Here is an 18,123-nt window from a genome sequence, read left to right as displayed (position 1 = left end):
AGAAAGATACACGGGAGTTGGCCTGCAGCTGCTATCAGTGTCAATGTATAAAAGTAGAATGCCAGGTTCACACTCCAGTAGGACAATTCCCAACTCCAACAGCATGTTTTGGGCATATACACATTGACTTGGTTGGACCTCTCCCTCCTTCAGAAAATTACAGGTACTTGTTTACAGCAGTGGATTGTTGCACACGGTGGGCAGAGGTTACACCAATCAGGGACATTTCTGCAGAGACTAATGTGCGTGTATTCTTTGAAACTTGGTTAGCTCGTTTTGGGTGTCAATTTTTCGTTACTACCAACTAAGGACACCAATTTGAGTTGACACTGTTCCAACAACTGTTGAAGCTCTGCGGCTTCCAACAAAACTGGACAACTAGCCAGTCAGCAATGGTTTGGTGGAAAGGTGGCACCAGACTTTAAAGGTTGCCCGGATGCGCCATGAGGACTTGTGGACTCAAGTGTTGCCATTGTTCTTGCTGGGATTATGGACCGCATTAAAAACATGCATCAGTTGTTCCTCGGCAGAGTTAGTATATGGAAACCACTACGTGTTCCAGTGGAATTCCTTGCACCAGTTCCTATCCCAGATGTCACGTAACTACCCCACCTCTTGCAACAAATGAGGAAGCAGGCTGAGATGCTACATGCAGCACCCAGTGTTCATACACAAGTTCCTTAATACTTGTTCTCACATCATGCTCCGCACAGACCTGGTATGTCATTCTTTACAGCCGCTATATACCGGACCATACCAAGTGCTAGAACGGGGCACACACACATTGGACATCCTCTTCCAGGGAAAGCTGACCAAGGTTTCAATTGAGCAGGTAAAACCCACTTGGACAATGACAGCACTAGCTGCAATCTCACAGACAACTTCAGACACACCTCGCAATGAACTCACAACCTACGCAGAGCCAGACAGCTGTGACCCACTGGAGCTCCACATCATGGGACCTGATGCATCAGCGTAATCATTGAGCACCATCCACACCCACACTATCCGCACTCAGGCAGGCCGAGAGGTGAAGTTTAAGTACCCCACCATACCTGGTGCTCCGCACTTCAGGAGGGTGGGAGGTTTGTCCGGGAATGACAAGTCGATAATCGACAGGACACTGAAACACTCTCTTTGCGAATGAGGTTCTTTGGGGAAAACAACAGTATTTTGTGTCCCGCATTAACGTATGTTTGTATTGTGTTTGTGCAGTATAATAAAAGTGATTATTCCCCATATAAAATGCATGCAAGCATTTTCTTTTATGTAGTGTAATTACCCATAAAAATTCATCCACTAACTAATGGCATTTCAGCACCAGTGCCATGTGTAACTTTCTCTTCAGTGGACCGAATTTCATCTGCATTGACTTGCTCCCTTTTAATTCATTATAAATTTTCAAACTCATCTATTGAAGAGCCCGTATATACACTTTTAGGTGGTGGATAGGAATCACAAATTTTTCTCTGATTCTTGTGTCATCAAATAGCGATAATGTAGGAGTAGGTTTAATAATGAATAAAAAAATAGGAGTATGGGTAAGCTACTACAAACAGCATAGTGAACACATTATTGTGGCCAAGATAGACATGAAGCCCACACCTACTACAGTAGTACAAGTTTATATAGCTCTGCAGATGGTGAAGAAATTGATGAAATGTATGATGAGATAAAAGAGATTATTCAGCTAGTGAAGGGAGACAAAAATTTAATAGTCATGGGTGACTGGAATGCGAGAGTAGGAAAAGGGAGAGAAGGAAACATAGTAGGTGAATATGGAGTGGGGCTAAGAAATGAAAGAGGAAGCCGCCTGGCAGAATTTTGCGCAAGAGCATAACTTAATCATAGCTAACACTTGGTTCAAGAATCATAAAAGAAGGTTGTATACATGGAGGAATCCTGGAGATACAAAAAGGTATCAGATAGATTATATAATGGTAAGACAGAGATTTAGGAACCAGGTTTTAAATTGTAAGACATTTCCAGGGGCAGATGTGTACCCTGACCACAATCTATTGGTTATGAACTGTAGATTAAAATTGGAGAAACTGCAAAAAGGTGGGAAATTAAGGAGATGGGACCTGAATAAACTGAAAGAACCAGAGGTTGTACAGAGTTTCAGGGAGAGCATAAGGGAACAATTGACAGTAATGGAGGAAAGAAATACAGTAGAAGAAGAACGGGTAGCTTTGAGGAATGAAATAGTGGAGTCAGCAGAGGATCAAATGGGTAAAAAGACGAGGGCTAATAGAAACCCTTGGGTAACAGAACAAATATTGAATTTAATTGATGAAAGGAGAAAATATAAAAATGCAGTAAATGAAGCAGGCAAAAAGGAATACAAACGTCTCAAAAATGAGAAGTGTAAAATGGCTAAACAAGAATGGCTAGAGGACAAATGTAAGGATGTAGAGGCTTATCTCATTAGGGGTAAGATAGATACTGCCTACAGGGAAATTAAAGAGACTTTGAAGAAAGGAGAACTACTTTCATGAATATCAAGAGCTTTGATGGAAACCCAGTTCTAAGCAAAGAAGGGAAATCAGAAAGGTGGAAGGAGTATATAGAGGGTCTATACAAGGGAGATGAACTTGAGGACAATATTATGGAAATGGAAGAGGATGTAGATGAAGATGAAATGGGAGATATGATACTGCGTGAAGAGTTTGACAGAGCACTGAAGGACCTGAGTCGAAACAAGGCCCCAGAGTAGACATCATTCCATTAGAACTACTGACGGCCTTGGGAGAGCCAGTCCTGACAAAACTCTACCATCTGGTGAGTAAGATGTATGAGACAGGCGAAATACCCTCATACTTCAAGAAGAATATAATAATTCCAATCCCAAAGAAATCAGGTGTTGACAGATCTGAAAATCACTATCAGTTTAATAAGTCACAGCTGCAAAATACTAACGCAAATTCTTTACAGACGAATGTAAAAACTGATAGAAGCTGACCTCGGGGGAAGATCAGTTTGGATTCCATAGAAATATTGGAACACGTGAGGCAATACTGACCTTATGACTTATCTTAGAAGGAAGATTAAGGAAAGGTAAACCTACATTTCTAGCATTTGTAGACTTAGAGAAAGCTTTTGACAATGTTGATTGGAATACTCTCTTTCAAATTCTGAAGGTGGCAGGGGTAAAATACAGGGAGCGAAAAGCTATTTACAATTTGTACAGAAAGCAGATGGCAGTTATCAGAGTCGAAGGTTATGAAAGGGAAGCAGTGGTTGGGAAGGGAGTGAGACAGGGTTGTAGCCTCTTCTCGATGTTATTCAATCTTTATATTGAGCAAGCAATAAAGGAAACAAAAGATAGGTTCAGAGTAGTTATTAAAGTCCATGGAGAAGAAATAAAAACTTTGAGGTTTGCTGATGACATTGTAATTCTGTCAGAGACAGCAAAGGACTTGGAAGAGCAGTTGAACGGAATGGACAGTGTCTTGAAAGGAGGGTATAAAATGAACATCAACAAAAGCAAAATGAGGATAATGGAATGTAGTCGATTTAAGTTGGGTGATGCTGAGGGAATTAGATTAGGAAATGAGACACTTAAAAAAAATGGTTCAAATGGCTCCGAGCACTATGGGACTCAACATCTTAGGTCATAAGTCCCCTAGAACTCAGAACTACTTAAACCTAACTAACCTAAGGACATCACACACATCCATGCCCGAGGCAGGATTCGAACCTGCAGCCATAGCAGTCCCGTGGTTCCGGACTGCAGCGCCAGAACCGCGCGGCCACCGCGGCCGGCGAGACACTTAAAGTAGTAAAGGAGTTTTGCTATTTGGGGAGCAAAATAACTGTTGATGGTCGAAGTAGAGAGGACATAAAATGTAGACTGACAATGGCAAGGAAAGCGTTTCTGACAAAGAGAAATTTGTTAACATCTAGTATAGATTTAAATGTCAGGAAGTATTTGTATGGAGTGTAGCCATGTATGGAAGTGAAACGTGGGTGATAAATAGCTTAGACAAAAAGAGAATAGAAGCTTTTGAAATGTGGTGCTACAGAAGAATGCTGAAGATTAGGTGGATAGATCACATAATTAATGAGAAGGTATTGAATAGAATTGGGAAGAAGAGGAGCTTGTGGTACAACTTGACTAGAAGAAGGGATCGTTTGGTAGGACATGTTCTGAGACATCGAGGGATCATCAATTTAGTATTGGAGGGCAGTGTGGAAGGTAAAAATCATAGAGGGAGATCGAGAGATGAATACACTAAGCAGATTCAGGAGGATGTAGGCTGCAGTAGGTACTAGGAGATGAAGAAGCTTGCTCAGGATAGAGTAGCATGGAGAGCTGCATCAAACCAGTCTCAGGACTGAAGACCACAACAACAACAACGTGTGTGATCAAAATAATTTTTCTCAAATGCTTCCTGTTTGGTACATAAAATGAAAATAATCTCATAAATCTATAGCAATGGGAGACAGAATATTTATAATTTTCTAAATAATGGGTAACGTGGTTCTCTATGATGTACCATATTCCATGAACCTATTTCCTACCTTTAGTATCAGTACTATTTTAGCTGAGTTTCACCAAAAAAACAATACCATACCTAATCACAGATTCAAAGCAACTTGTATATGCCACCTTTCATGCATCTACATATGTTACAGTTTGTAATATTTGCATTGCAAGTGTAGTACTGCCTAGTGTTTTAGTTAGACACTCAATGCATTCCAGCCAAATAAAATCTTTATCTTAGTTTAATCCTAAAAATTTAACTGATTTGATTTCTTTGTAACTTTGCTTTTGTGAATATTTTTAATATTCTCACATTTTGACTGTCTGATTTTGAATCACATCATGTGAGTCTTAGATATGTTTTGAGTCAACCCAATTAGCTGAAACCAAAGCTTCTAACGTAGTGAGGATACTGATCATTGATTCAGGAATCGTTTCTGCATCTGCATTTTAAGCTAGCACAAGTATCATCTGTAAACAGAAGTGATGGAGAGCTGATCTTTAATGGTAAATCATTCATGTAGAACAGAAACATGAGTGGAAGTTGCATAAAGCCTTGCAGGACATCCTGAAATGTTATTTTCCAGTCAGAATAATCCTTTGCCCATTTAAAGTAATGATAACTCTTTGCTTCCTGTTCCACAAGTAGGATTTTAGCCATTTCAGCGCACTGCCTCTAATGCCATGTGCTTATCAAGTTTCTAAATAAGGGAGACATGGTTCACAGGATCAAAAGCTTTTGTAAGATCACAGAAGATTCCTGCCTCATTATTGCTCTTATCTAATGATGATGTGTTTTTCTCGAGAAAACTGTTTAGTCTACCACATTTATAGTGTTTTTTCCTTGTTGAAAACCAAATTGATTGTTTAGGATAATGGATTTTTTTAAATGAAGTTTTGGATTTGAGTAATAGCAACTTTCTCGGATATTGTAGATATGAATCAGAGAATTGAGATAAGACAATGATTTTCCATTACCTCCCTTGACCCCCTTTTACAAAGTAGTTTTACACTGGGATATTTAGCACATCTGGGAAGCAGCCTTCTGCAAAAAGTTGATTAATAACTGATCTAGTTGTGTACTGCTTTAATAATTTTGTTGATAATCCCATCCCAACCTGCAAGATTTCCATTATTAAATGCTAAGATTGCTTATTGTATGGTATTCAGAATCTTCATCGAGGCTAAAGGGATTTTCTTTGTTGTGATAATATGGTACATTGACATCTGACAATGCTATATTTATAAAGAATCCATTGAGCTACTCTGGTATTTGAGTTGAACTTGCAATAGTGTTTCCTTCAAGGTTAATTTTTGAAATTGTTATGGTACACATTTTGACACCTCATTGAGATTTAATAACTGGTCACATGACCTTTATCTTATTTTTATTGTTTGAAATTATCATGTTATTTGGCAATAGTTTTCCTGCTTTGACAACCATTTTAAATATAATCTATGCACTCTAACATATTAAATGATACAGGTATTTCTATTATATTTTAATTCTATGTCTCTGTTCCTTACACAGGAAATTTTTATGCCCTGCATGATCCATGATCCACTTTAATTTATTTCTTACTTTATTGTTCTAGGGTCTAGTAGAAAATGTTTCATTAGACACCGAGAAAACAATTTGGGAATTTTCTAAAATCTGCAGATGTCAGCACAGTGATCAAAAGGCCATTTTCTCTCATTCGCTATATTACTAAACCTGAGCAAATTTTCTTGTCAAAGCAGCTTCTAAAATGGGTTTTCATAGCTAAAATGTATCTGCCCTACTGTTGCAGCTCAACAAAGAATGCACAGTGATCTGAGACACCTGAACACATGCAGAATTTACATATATCTTCATATACATAATTTTTGTTTAAATGTTGCTTATACAGTTTGCTGATGATATTTTTGTCTGTTAGATTTTTTAAAAAGAAACTTCAGTCTGAAATGATGTCTCTTCACTAAATCAATGAACTTGAAGCATTGCTACTTTCGCTTGTGATATCAATGTTAAAATCAGTAGCTACTAACAATGTTTTCCTATTTTTCTCTATAAAGATCTTCTAGCTCATTTAAAAGCTTAGATATGAAGAGTTCTGTTGTTGATCTCTCTGGATTATGTAACTCAAAATTGACGCAAACATCTAAATTCTATACTACTTCTCCATATGCTTAAATTAGCTAGTAGTGTCATGGACAAGAATCACATCTGATAGTATAGTATTGGACATTCCAATGTGTATTCTTGGTTTTGTTTTGTCAGTCACTATCAGAACACATCTGAAACAATCAGTGTGTCTCAGATAACACTCCACTAAACATACTAATTTTGTAACACTACCGTGTGAATGTATACTTTCTTTGAGGTTGGGAGGGCTTGTTATTACCAAAATCTTTTTATACAGCATTGACAATCATATTGCTTTTTCATCTTCTGTAGTTCTAACTATTGCTGAAATTGCAAATATCCTGTCAGCAACAATTCATATTATTATTAGTTATGCATATCATATAAAACTGCACTAAAATTATCTGATTCCTGATGACAGTTCTAAATTTTATAGTCTGATAATTTTATTCTTATATTTTTGATTTATCACAAAATCACAATAGAATTTCAATGTGTGTATTAAATTTAATGATGCCTAAAGGATATTAAATTTAAAACTTCATCAGTGAAACTATCAATTTGATTATGTTATTATACAGGAGAATGGATCAGAAAAGGAGGGAGAGTGATGGATGCCTGTGGTGCAGAATATTTATATCATTTCTCACACTTTGTAATTTTGCTGTGGAGCATTAATTTAGATTTAGAATGTAAAATATATTTTCAGCTAATGTATGTGGGGCATTATATTGAGATCTAACTCTGCTGCTAGGTAATAAAAAGTAACAAAATGTTTTTGCAACAAGTCACATAAGCTTTGATTAATGATTACTCTGAATGTACTATTGACATAAACAGAAATACAGAATTCACTGGGAGGTACTGAAAAAAGGAATAGCTCTGTGGAAACTTTATATAGCATATAATTTTTGCATTTTATTGTTTTATACTTGCAATGGCTTAAATTTGAAAACTAGATCCCAGTTAATAAATAAATAATTCCTTATTGTTGCATCTCACTGCAAACTCTCAATTTATACAATTACAGCTGATCCTCGTACTAATCAGCAGCCTTTGAGAAGTGCTATACATGTGCTATTCTTACGAGAACATAACCGAATAGCAAAAATTCTTGCTAAGTTAAATCCTCACTGGAAAGATGAACAACTGTATCAACAAGCAAGGCGGATTCTGATTGCTATTTTCCAACACATAACGTATGAAGAAATGTTGCCAGTTTTGATAGGTAAGTAGAAAAAAAGAATTTCTACAATTTCTAATGATTGTCCTATGCAAGAAAGCAGCAGAACAGTAGCTACACAACTTCATATACAATTTTTTTTAAATTTTGATAAGGCTGTTTCAGTGGCAGTTATAACAAAAAGTATGCTTCATAGAGTCACTAACCTGTTTTTGTGGTGATGCATTTTGAAAGCAGAGGTAATAGGATGATGCAAAAATGACAAAATGTAGAACATCTCCAGGCATTGTACTTATTTGACTTATGTTCATAAATGAATATCAGGTTAAGATTCCAAAATGTGTTGTTGACTATAAACACAAAACTTTTAACGACTGGTTATGGAGCATTGCTCATGCTTATTTTTCATATCTGCAGTATCATTTCATGCTCTATGCAGTTTTGTCATATGATGACATGGTTGGAGACTGTAGTTGTTATTTGAAGACAAATGTTGATGGTGTTGAGACAGCATTGAGCAACAAATTTACTTTATGTTCCGTCATTCAAAAGGTACTGTTACCGGTTTCAAATCATTACAATTCATCATCAGACAGCTTTCATGCTTTCATTAGAACATGTGGTGCACCTTTTATTGATTAGTTGTCCTAAAATATAATTAATACTTAATTATAAGCATGCCATACAGATGGTTGCGTTACAGATTTGCATTGGGATGCAACTTAAGTGAAATGTTGGTCTGGAGTTTTTGCTTTCATAGTTTTCATCCAACAGATGATATTCATAGTTTTCATCACATTCTCAATAATACAAATTTATGTGTGCAACAATATGAATGTTGCAAAAACTACGAACATCATCTGTTGGATTACAACTATGAAAACAAAAACTCCAGACCAACATTTCATGTAAGTCGCATCCTAATGCAAATGTGTAACACAACCATCTGTGTGCATGCTTATAATTATGTATTATTTATATTTTAGGACAACTAATCAATAAAAAAACACCACATGTTCTAATGAAAGCATGAATGCTGCCTGATGATGAAATGTAATGATTCAAAACTGGTAATAGTACCTTTTGAATAACAGAGCTTTAAATAAATTTGTGGCTGTTTGCTGTCTCAAAACCATCAACATTTGAATTCGTGCTTTTACTAAGAGAAGCCTGAGATGTATGTAATAAATTTTTGACCTATTAATACTGCAATAAACACAAATACTTTTATTTTTGTTTTTGAGTTTGTAAGAGGAAATGAAGAAAACTCCATTTTTGTGGTTTTATTCATGCCTTTGGGCAAAGAGCTGATTTTAATCTGTACTGAAAAAAACATCATGGATGGAAGTGATACATCAGATTTGTGGGGGTATGTCTCCTGTAAAGAAACCATGGCTTTGTGTTAATGTTCTAATACTGAATGCCATGTATTGTGTTCATTTGGGTTAGTACCAAATGCCTGTTTGTTCCTTTTAAAAGAGCTTGGCCAGTTCCTACACTATTCTTTATCCCCATGTATTGTGTTCATTTGGGTTAATACCAAATGCCTGTTTTTCCTTTTAAAAGAACTTGGCCAGTTCCTACACTATTCTTTATCAATCTCAGCTTTGCTCCACCTATAATTACTTCTTTGTCAGTAGGACATTAAATGCCTCTGATCCTTGCCTATTATCTCCTTGGGTTAATGAGAATTGATTTTTATCACAAAAGTCAAGCATTTGTGATATTAACAATGTAGGAAAAGATAGATAGCTACTTAATGTAAAGATTCATGTTAAGTTGCAGACAGGGGCCATTAAAAGACACTTACACATAAGCTTTCAGCCACACCCTTCATCAGGACAAACACATGCCATTCATAAGTACAAGCAAGCGCACCACATGCACACATGACCGCCAGCTCCATCAGCTCGTACCAGAGCTACTGAGCTGCTGAAACTGGCAGTCATGTGTGCGTGAAAAGTGCTTACTTCTTTTATAATTTAAATAATTTTTCAGAACACAACTAAAGTAGATTGGAGAGGAATTCTGCCTTATGCAAGACATCTTTGCATCTTGCATAAGGCAGATTCCTCTTGAATTTTCTTCGCATGCACAGAAATAAGAAGAATTGCAACACTCAAAAGATGATTACGAATGAAGTAGATTTTCAAGTATATGAAAATTTATTTAGATTTCATGTTTCATACTTTTAATGCAATGTATCAGTAAACATACAAGAATTATGATTTGTCTAAATTATGTATTCAAATTGCAACAATTGCGGATAATGTCAGGCATATTACTGACAGTGCTCTGCACATAAATGTGAGCGTATGTCATTCTTTGAGTGGCACGGTAAGACCTAGATGAAACATTCTGTGGAACATGTTAACACATATCTTGGAAAATCACTCAGGGAAAAGGGAATCCCATACATGAGTGTGACTGTTGCACAGTTCCTCACTTGATTACATCATTTATGGCATGGCTTACATCTGAATGCCTCCAGTAGGAGGCTAATGGTACAGCTTATTGCCAGAAGTGTCCAGACTCTGACCAAAGCAGTATCTGCCCTAGACCAGTGTTTTCCAATGTATTCTGTAGACGTTTCTCAGTGTACATTCATCTGAAAGATAGACCTGCAGAATAAATACAGGTTTCATTTGATACTGCTACTAGAAAAACAGATTACTGCAGCTTAAACAAAGCCACAGATGTTAAAGAAAATGCATTTAGTGTCTTCCATAAAAACCTCAGAAGCTTCACACATAAAAACTATGAATTTAAGAAGGTGAAAGGATATATGGAATTTCAGCATATTTGCAGTGCACATGAGATCATCATATGGAAATCATTGAAACTGAACAGATCCAGCTTGATGGATAAAAGCTAATGTAATACTACTGTAGAAATAATAAGAAGGAAAGGGGGGTGATTAAATGCAAAAAAATTGAATCAAATCCCAGTCACTTCAGGTTAATGAATGTTGCATAGAACCGCTTTTTTAGTGCAGTACCACAATATTGGGTCGGGCAAGAAGTATCTCAAGTTTCATAAAGTAGTTATAACAGTTTCAATAAGGTTGTTCAGACTTAAATGGAGAATCAGTGCTTGTGGAGACTTTAATATTGATTTTCTGTTAGACATTACTGACCAAGCACATCTATAGTTGTCAACACACAGCTTTGGATCATTTCCCACAGCAAAATGCCCTATGAGGATTGAAGGACATAGTGCAACAGCTATTGATAATTTCTTTCAAGATGCAACAACCTGCCACGATTTAGCCACAAAACCAATACTCAGTCATTTCTCTGGCCATGACAGTCGAATGTTTAAAATAAAACTTACTGACCAGTTAGGTGCAGATAATAGAAGGAAAGTGTTGTATTACAGAATCATAAACAATGGCCCAGTCTCAGCATTTAGAGAGAAATTATGGAAAGACTGCTGGGGAGAAACTTATAAAGCAAACAGTGTTGATGGAAAATTTAACTCTTTCTTAAAAGTATTCTTCTGAGACTTGTTTTCCCTCAAAATATACAAGCACAAAATTGAACACAAGTTAGGATAAGGGATGATTAACTCCTGAAATGAAATTATCTTGTGTTAAGAAGACAGAGCTCTCTGTAGTTCACAGAACAAGCAGTAGTCAAGATTTGAAACTCCATCAATACCACTTTTGTAAACTCCTACAGTTTGTGATTAAAAAAGCAAAACTCATGTACAATGCTCAAAATGAATAAGGAAAAGCTGTTTGGAACAATTTTAAATAAGAAACAAACTAAAATAGTGACTGAAATGAAATAGAGTTCTGAGAAAATAGTTGTGCCAGAAATTGTGGCATTTACAAATTATTGTCCACCAGATTCTACGATTACTTCTGCACAGTGGAAGAAACATCACACACAGTAATAAATAAACAGATAGAGATGCATTTTATTTACTTGTGCAGACACTGCAGGCACCATCAAGAGACATTAATATTGATACAGAATTCATCAGAGCACTAAAAATAGTAAAACTGCTGGCTGTGAAGGTGTTTCTAGCAGAGTATTAAAATTTGGTGATGGCTTGAGAAAAGTACCCTTAAGCTAGCTTAGTAATCAATAAATTACTCAGGGCATATTTTCTGACTGACTTGAATAAACTGTAGTAACATTCACCTACAAAACTGGAAATAAGCAAACACTTCCAGTACTTTCAAAATTGGCTGAGAATGTGGCCTATGTTAGAATACTGACTCATTTAACCAACCACAACTTACCTACTGCTTCTCATTTCATAAAACATTCTCCACAGAGAATATGATGCAACACTTCACAAATGTACTCTTTTCAAAGTTAAACAAGAAAAATTATTCTGTTTGTATATTCTGTGACCTTGCTGAAGCCTTTGGTTGTGAAGATCACAAAATTCTACTTGGCAAACCAAAGAGTTATGAAATTAATGCATCCCTCTTGCATGAATGCAATCTTACCCTCAAACAGAAGACAGAGGATCTCATTAATTAACTGTATGAAGCTAATCTCAGAATGAGATAACATGTGAAGTGCTGTATCTTCAGCACTGGGCCCACTGCAGTTTCTAACTTACATAAATGTATTCCAATAAGTTTAAAGGGAGGTTCAAAACCTATTGTGTTTGCTGATAACACAAGCACACTAATCATGATTCCAAATGCAATCGTAACAGTCACAGCTCAGACGATAGTTGAAGTTGGCTACACATGGGTCACAGCTAACAGTTTGTCTCCACTAATTTCACAAACACTCATATTATCCAATTTCAAACCAACAATAAAGATCAGCCATTACCAGAAGTAGACATGAATGGTCACACACTGAAAGAAACAACTACATAAAATTCCTTGAGGTCCAGTTTGATAACAAGTTGAAATGGAGTGAACACACAGATAAATAAACAAAAAAGCTTAGTTCAGCATAATATGTCCTTAGAAGCATCTCTCTGTGCTGATGAAGAAAAAAATGTTGGCCCCTTTCTCATATTTTCAGTATCTTTTACCATACGCAATTATATTCTGAGGCAATGCCCCCAATGTAAACAAACTGTTTATTCTGCAGAAGTGGGCATAAGCATATTATGAAATGTAAATAACAATACATCTAGCAAAAGCCTAAGGATCCTGGAATTCTTACAATCACTTCCCAATACATTTAGTCCTTAATGGAGTTCTAAAAGTCAGTTTCAGCTGAAATGTGATTCACACAGTCACAGAACAAGATACAAAAATAATTTTCATGCAGCCAAAACCTCCTTTCCTAGTGTTCAAAAGGGAGTTAAGTAATCATGGGAAGATGTTGAAAATGCTCCTGTTTAACATTAAGGGAATGCTATATTGTTCACAGTAAATGCCATTCAGTATTTCGCAATTAACTTTATTCCAACAAGTGTAGTAAAATGCAAAGTACGGAAAACTAACAACTGTACATAGCAACAGTAACTATGCTGACAGCAGCAATGATGCTTATTATCATCCATGATGATTTCATCCAGTTGTCAAGGCAAAGTGTACTATGGTGTTGTCGCACCAGCCCCCCCCCCCCCCCCCCCCCTTTTTTTTTAAGCTGGGTGCTCCCAGTATGTGAGGGAACTAGCACTTAATCTGCCTCTCAGTTCTTTATAAAAAGGCTGGTGAAAATTGTTCCTGACCCAAGGTAGGTGTTTTGGTGTCTTCTACCAGTGCGAAAGGCTCCACCTCCTTCTTGAAGTGCAATATTGTGGTATTCTAATGGTATATGTAGGCTTGAGTTATTTTATTGACACCTTCTCCTGTTTACCATCTTTTTTGATCTTGAAAGTGTGCCCCCAGGTGTGATTACTCTGTATTGTTCTGACTATGGTGAAACAGGGGGAGGATGCAGGGTATAATTCCTGTGCCACACATGGTTTTTTTTTTTTAAGTCTTTGTGCACAAATGCCAGTCAATCCATGTCTGATAGGTGTGATATGCTGCATAGACCTCATTCTGATACCAAGTTACTATGCAAACTGGGTGCTAAGCTCTGGAACAGTCAAGTTGTGCAGGTGCTGGGAAGGTCAATTATCCTGGAACCCTCAACTGTTTGCCGTGTACCATTTCTGTTGGTGAACACTGGAAGTCCATTTTCCCTGCCATTCTCAAACTGAGTCGCAATGCTTCTGACCACGTTGATGAACTGCACATAAGGGGCATTTTGAGTGTATGGTGGACTCCCTCTACCATTCCTTTGCTCACTGGATGGTAGCTTGTAGTGCACAGGTGTTAGCAGCCACACAGAAGTGAAGCTCATTGAAGAGTTAGCTTTTAAATTGTTTCCCTGCTATCATTTGCTTCTTTTCTTTTTCTGGGGTCACCACTATGGGAATGCTATCTTGTTTTACTGTTCACAATAAATGTCATTCAGTATTCAGTAATGGACATTATTGCAACAAGCATTATAATGGTAAAGCAGAGAAAACTAAACAACAACTGTACATAACAACAGAAACTATGCTGACACAGCAAAGATGCATATTATCATTCACAGTGATTTCTTCCACTTTTCACAGCTAAGTGCACTGTGGTGTCACCACAACATAAGGCACAAAATTAGGAGTTCCTACCAGTAAAAAGAAAATTAAAAACATACCTCATTAGCCAGTATTTCAGCAAATCATCTGAATAGCTAACATTAGGGACTGAAAATTTTTGTTAACAACATGGGAAGGGGCAGTGTTTGTTATAAAACTGTAAGATACTGTAAATAATACTCTATATTTACAGATTTTGGAATGTATTTACTTTGAAGAATATCATTGAGCTCAAGTAAATATTAAGTTATTTACAACATATATGTGGCAGATCAGAGGAGGCAGCAGCTAGATCCCAGGTTTGAGTCCCAGTCCAGCTTGCAGTTTTAGTTTGGCCAGCTTGCAGTTTTAGTTTGCCACGAAGTTTCAGTTAAATTGATCTACACAGTCTGGTCTATAAATTTCTCCCCAGTTCTCTTCCTGTAACTTGTCTCTAAACACTATGATCTAATCACTGTTTACTATTCTTAACGTCTTACTTTCTCCACATACATCACTATCTTTCTTCTGCAAGATTCCTATAGCAGATTTGTGTGTAACTGATGTCACTGAGAACAAGAAAATAGGAAAAAGAAATCATGAAAACGTTATTAGGTCAAAGAACAAGTAAATAATGTATATACTCATTTTTAATAAGTGTTTTCTTACTTGTTTTTATTCTTTGTATACAATATGGACTAACCTAATATATTTTTTATTTATAATTGTTGTTTTTTATCATGCAGATTGTCCCCCCTATTAGGGGCTCAGTTACAGATGATTTAAGGCATATAACATAAAGATAAAAAGTCCTACAGGCTCTCCTTCTCATATTGTAAAAATGAATATCACCCAGTGAACCAAACGAGATATGAGATATTCTGCTATGAGTAAAAACAAATATCAAAAACGAGCACACTACATTTTAGTTTTTTCTTCTTCTTTTTTTTTAATTGCTTTAAAGCATGTGTGCTTATAACCTGTTGCTCCTTTCTCAAAGGAAAAGGTGTTGTTCAGTTTTTATTAATTATTGATGTAAATATAGGAAATGTTGTGTTATTAGTTTAGAAACAAATGGATGGTTTTTTTAGTAAAGTGTAAAGTGGAAGACCATAGGAGATGTGCTGCCAGCTTGTTCGCTCATCATACTCCCAGCACACTGCATTTAACTTGACATACTGACTGGCTCTTAGAGACATTCCAAGTTCATCCATCGTATGCTACTTGCATGCAGACTTGGAATATATATATAAAGCCAGATTAAGGTGTGTATAGGATTGCAGGATGCAAATGCAGACATCAAAGTATAATTAGAGTTGGTTTTGCTTATCTTCATTTTTATGGGTGGCTGTTACAACAGCGTATTAAAATTTGTCAGGGTGTATGCCCTGAGTCATGTACTGATTGGGAATATAGGCTAAGGGTACTCTTATCAAGTCAGTCCGGGATTTTCATACTCTGCTAGAAACGTAGTCATAGCTTAAATTTATGTAGGAATTACTATAGTGGCAAAAATAAGTATAGACAGTACACACAATTTCTCACTGCTTTACAGCAGGCTCCACACTTGTCCATTGTTACAATGTTTATTTTACATGGACAGATCATTAAATCATCAATGAAAACTTACGATCATATGAGTCAAATGGATTGTGATGTACTTATGGAGAAAGAAATATAAGTAAAAATCATTTACGTGTTGAATAACCATTCCTCTCTAGAGTTCAGAACAGAGTTTTATATTCTGTTGTAAAATCCTATAACAAGCTGCCAGTAGAAGTCAGGCAGGAAATAACAAATCTCCAGATGATCAAGGACAAGCCGAAAGAGTACATTATTAGCCACTGGTGTAATTTATCAGAATACTGAGACTTCGGGATTCAAATTCTGCTTAACTTCAGTCTTTTGTGTTTTGCCTTTCTGAGCAGCAGCTGGATGATATAAAAGGAGGATCAGTGTGAGAGGATAAGCATTGTGTCAACTTTTTGTTAGCATACTTTTCACATGAGTAGCCTGCAGTGGTGGCTTGTGCTACTTTAAAGTTAATGTGACACATTCCAAAAAGCTCTCCTTCATTAAGAGTTTTATGGATCATGATGTTGAAAAAACTAGGCACCCTACAAGCTAGACAATAATGATTCACATGTGATTTTATTTGGAAGAATGACATCTGGCTTTTCCAAGAAATTCTGTGAAACACTACATTCAATTTGCTTCTATGGAAATACAATGAGACACAAATTAAATTCTGAAGAAAAGAAATTTGTTAACATCGAATATAGATTTAAGTGTCAGGAGGTCATTTCTGAAAGAATTTGTATGGACTGTAACCATGTATGCAAGTGAAACATGGATGATAAATAGTTCATACAAGAAGGGAATAGAAGGTTTTGAAATGTGGTACTACAGAAGAATGCTGAAGATTAGATGGGTAGATCACATAACTAATGAGGTGGTATTGAATAAAACTGGGGAGAAGAGAGGGATCGGTTGGTAGAACAAGATCTGAGGCATCAAGGGATCACCAATTTAATATTGGAGGGCAGCGTGTAGGGTAAAAATCACAGACGGAGATCAAGAGATGAATACACTAAGCGGATTCAGAAGGGTGTAGGTTGCAGTAGGTACTGGGAGATGAAGCAGCTTGCACAGGATAGAGTAGCATGGAGAGCTGAATCAAACCAGTCTCAGGACTGAAGACAACAACAACAACAAGAAAAGATATTGAATTCATCTGGAGAGATATTAATACCCTTTCTACAATTTCTATATGTACCTTTTCCCCCATGAACCATGGACCTTGCCGCTGGTGGGAAGGCTTGCGTGGCTCAGCGATACAGATAGCCGTACCGTAGGTGCAACCACAACGGAGGGGTATCTGTTGAGAGACCAGACAAACATGTGGTTCCTGAAGAGGGGCAGCAGCCTTTTCAGTAGTTGCAGGATTGACTGATCTGGCCTTGTAACAATAACCAAAACAGCCTTGCTGTGCTGGTACTGCGAATGGCTGAAAGCAAGGGGAAACTACGGCCGTAATTTTCCCCGAAGGCATGCAGCTTTACTGTATGATTAAATGATGATGGCGTCCTCTTGGGTAAAATATTCCGGAGGTAAAATAGTTCCCCATTCAGATCTCTGGGCAGGGGCTACTCAAGAGGATGTCGTTATCAGGAGAAAGAAAACTGGCGTTCTATGAATCGGAGCATGGAATGTCAGATCCCTTAATCGGGCAGGTAGGTTAGAAAATTTAAAAAGGGAAATGGATAGGTTAAAGTTAGATATAGTGGGAATTAGTGTAGTTCAGTGGCAGGAGGAACAAGACTTTTGGTCAGGTGACTACAGGGTTATAAACACAAAATCAAATAGGGGTAATGCAGGAGTAGGTTTAATAATGAATAGGAAAATAGGAATGCGGGTAAGCTACTACAAACAGCATAGTGAACGCATTATTGTGGCCAAGATAGATACGAAGCCTTCACCTACTACAGTAGTACAAGTTTATATGCCAACTAGCTCTGCAGATGACGAAGAAATTGAAGAAATATATGATCAAATAAAAGAAATTATTCAGATAGTGAAGGGTGACGAAAATTTAATAGTCATGGGTGACTGGAATTCGGTAGTAGGAAAAGGGAGAGAAGGAAATGTAGTAGGTGAATATGGACTGGGGCTAACAAATGAAAGAGGAATCCGCCTGGTAGAATTTTGCACAGAGCACAACTTCATCATAGCTAACACTTGGTTCAAGAATCATAAAAGAAGGCTGTATACATTGAAGGAGCCTGGAGATACTGA

The 18,123-nt window shown here is 36.9% G+C and overlaps 1 protein-coding gene across 1 annotated transcript in view; it reads left to right on the top strand.

Moving 5' to 3' along the window:
* Positions 1–18,123, top strand: part of LOC126271190 (peroxidase-like) — an 83,344-nt gene that overhangs the window by 9,981 nt on the left and 55,240 nt on the right. Inside the window, exon 2 of the mRNA XM_049974131.1 lies at positions 7,642–7,839. Within this exon, the coding sequence (XP_049830088.1) occupies positions 7,642–7,839 (198 nt within the window). The remainder of the gene's footprint in view (positions 1–7,641; positions 7,840–18,123) is intronic.

The sequence above is a fragment of the Schistocerca gregaria genome, chromosome 1 (genome assembly GCF_023897955.1).
Source record: "Schistocerca gregaria isolate iqSchGreg1 chromosome 1, iqSchGreg1.2, whole genome shotgun sequence".
In the NCBI taxonomy this organism is placed as follows: domain Eukaryota; kingdom Metazoa; phylum Arthropoda; class Insecta; order Orthoptera; family Acrididae; genus Schistocerca; species Schistocerca gregaria.
This window is presented reverse-complemented; position numbering and strand designations above follow the sequence as displayed.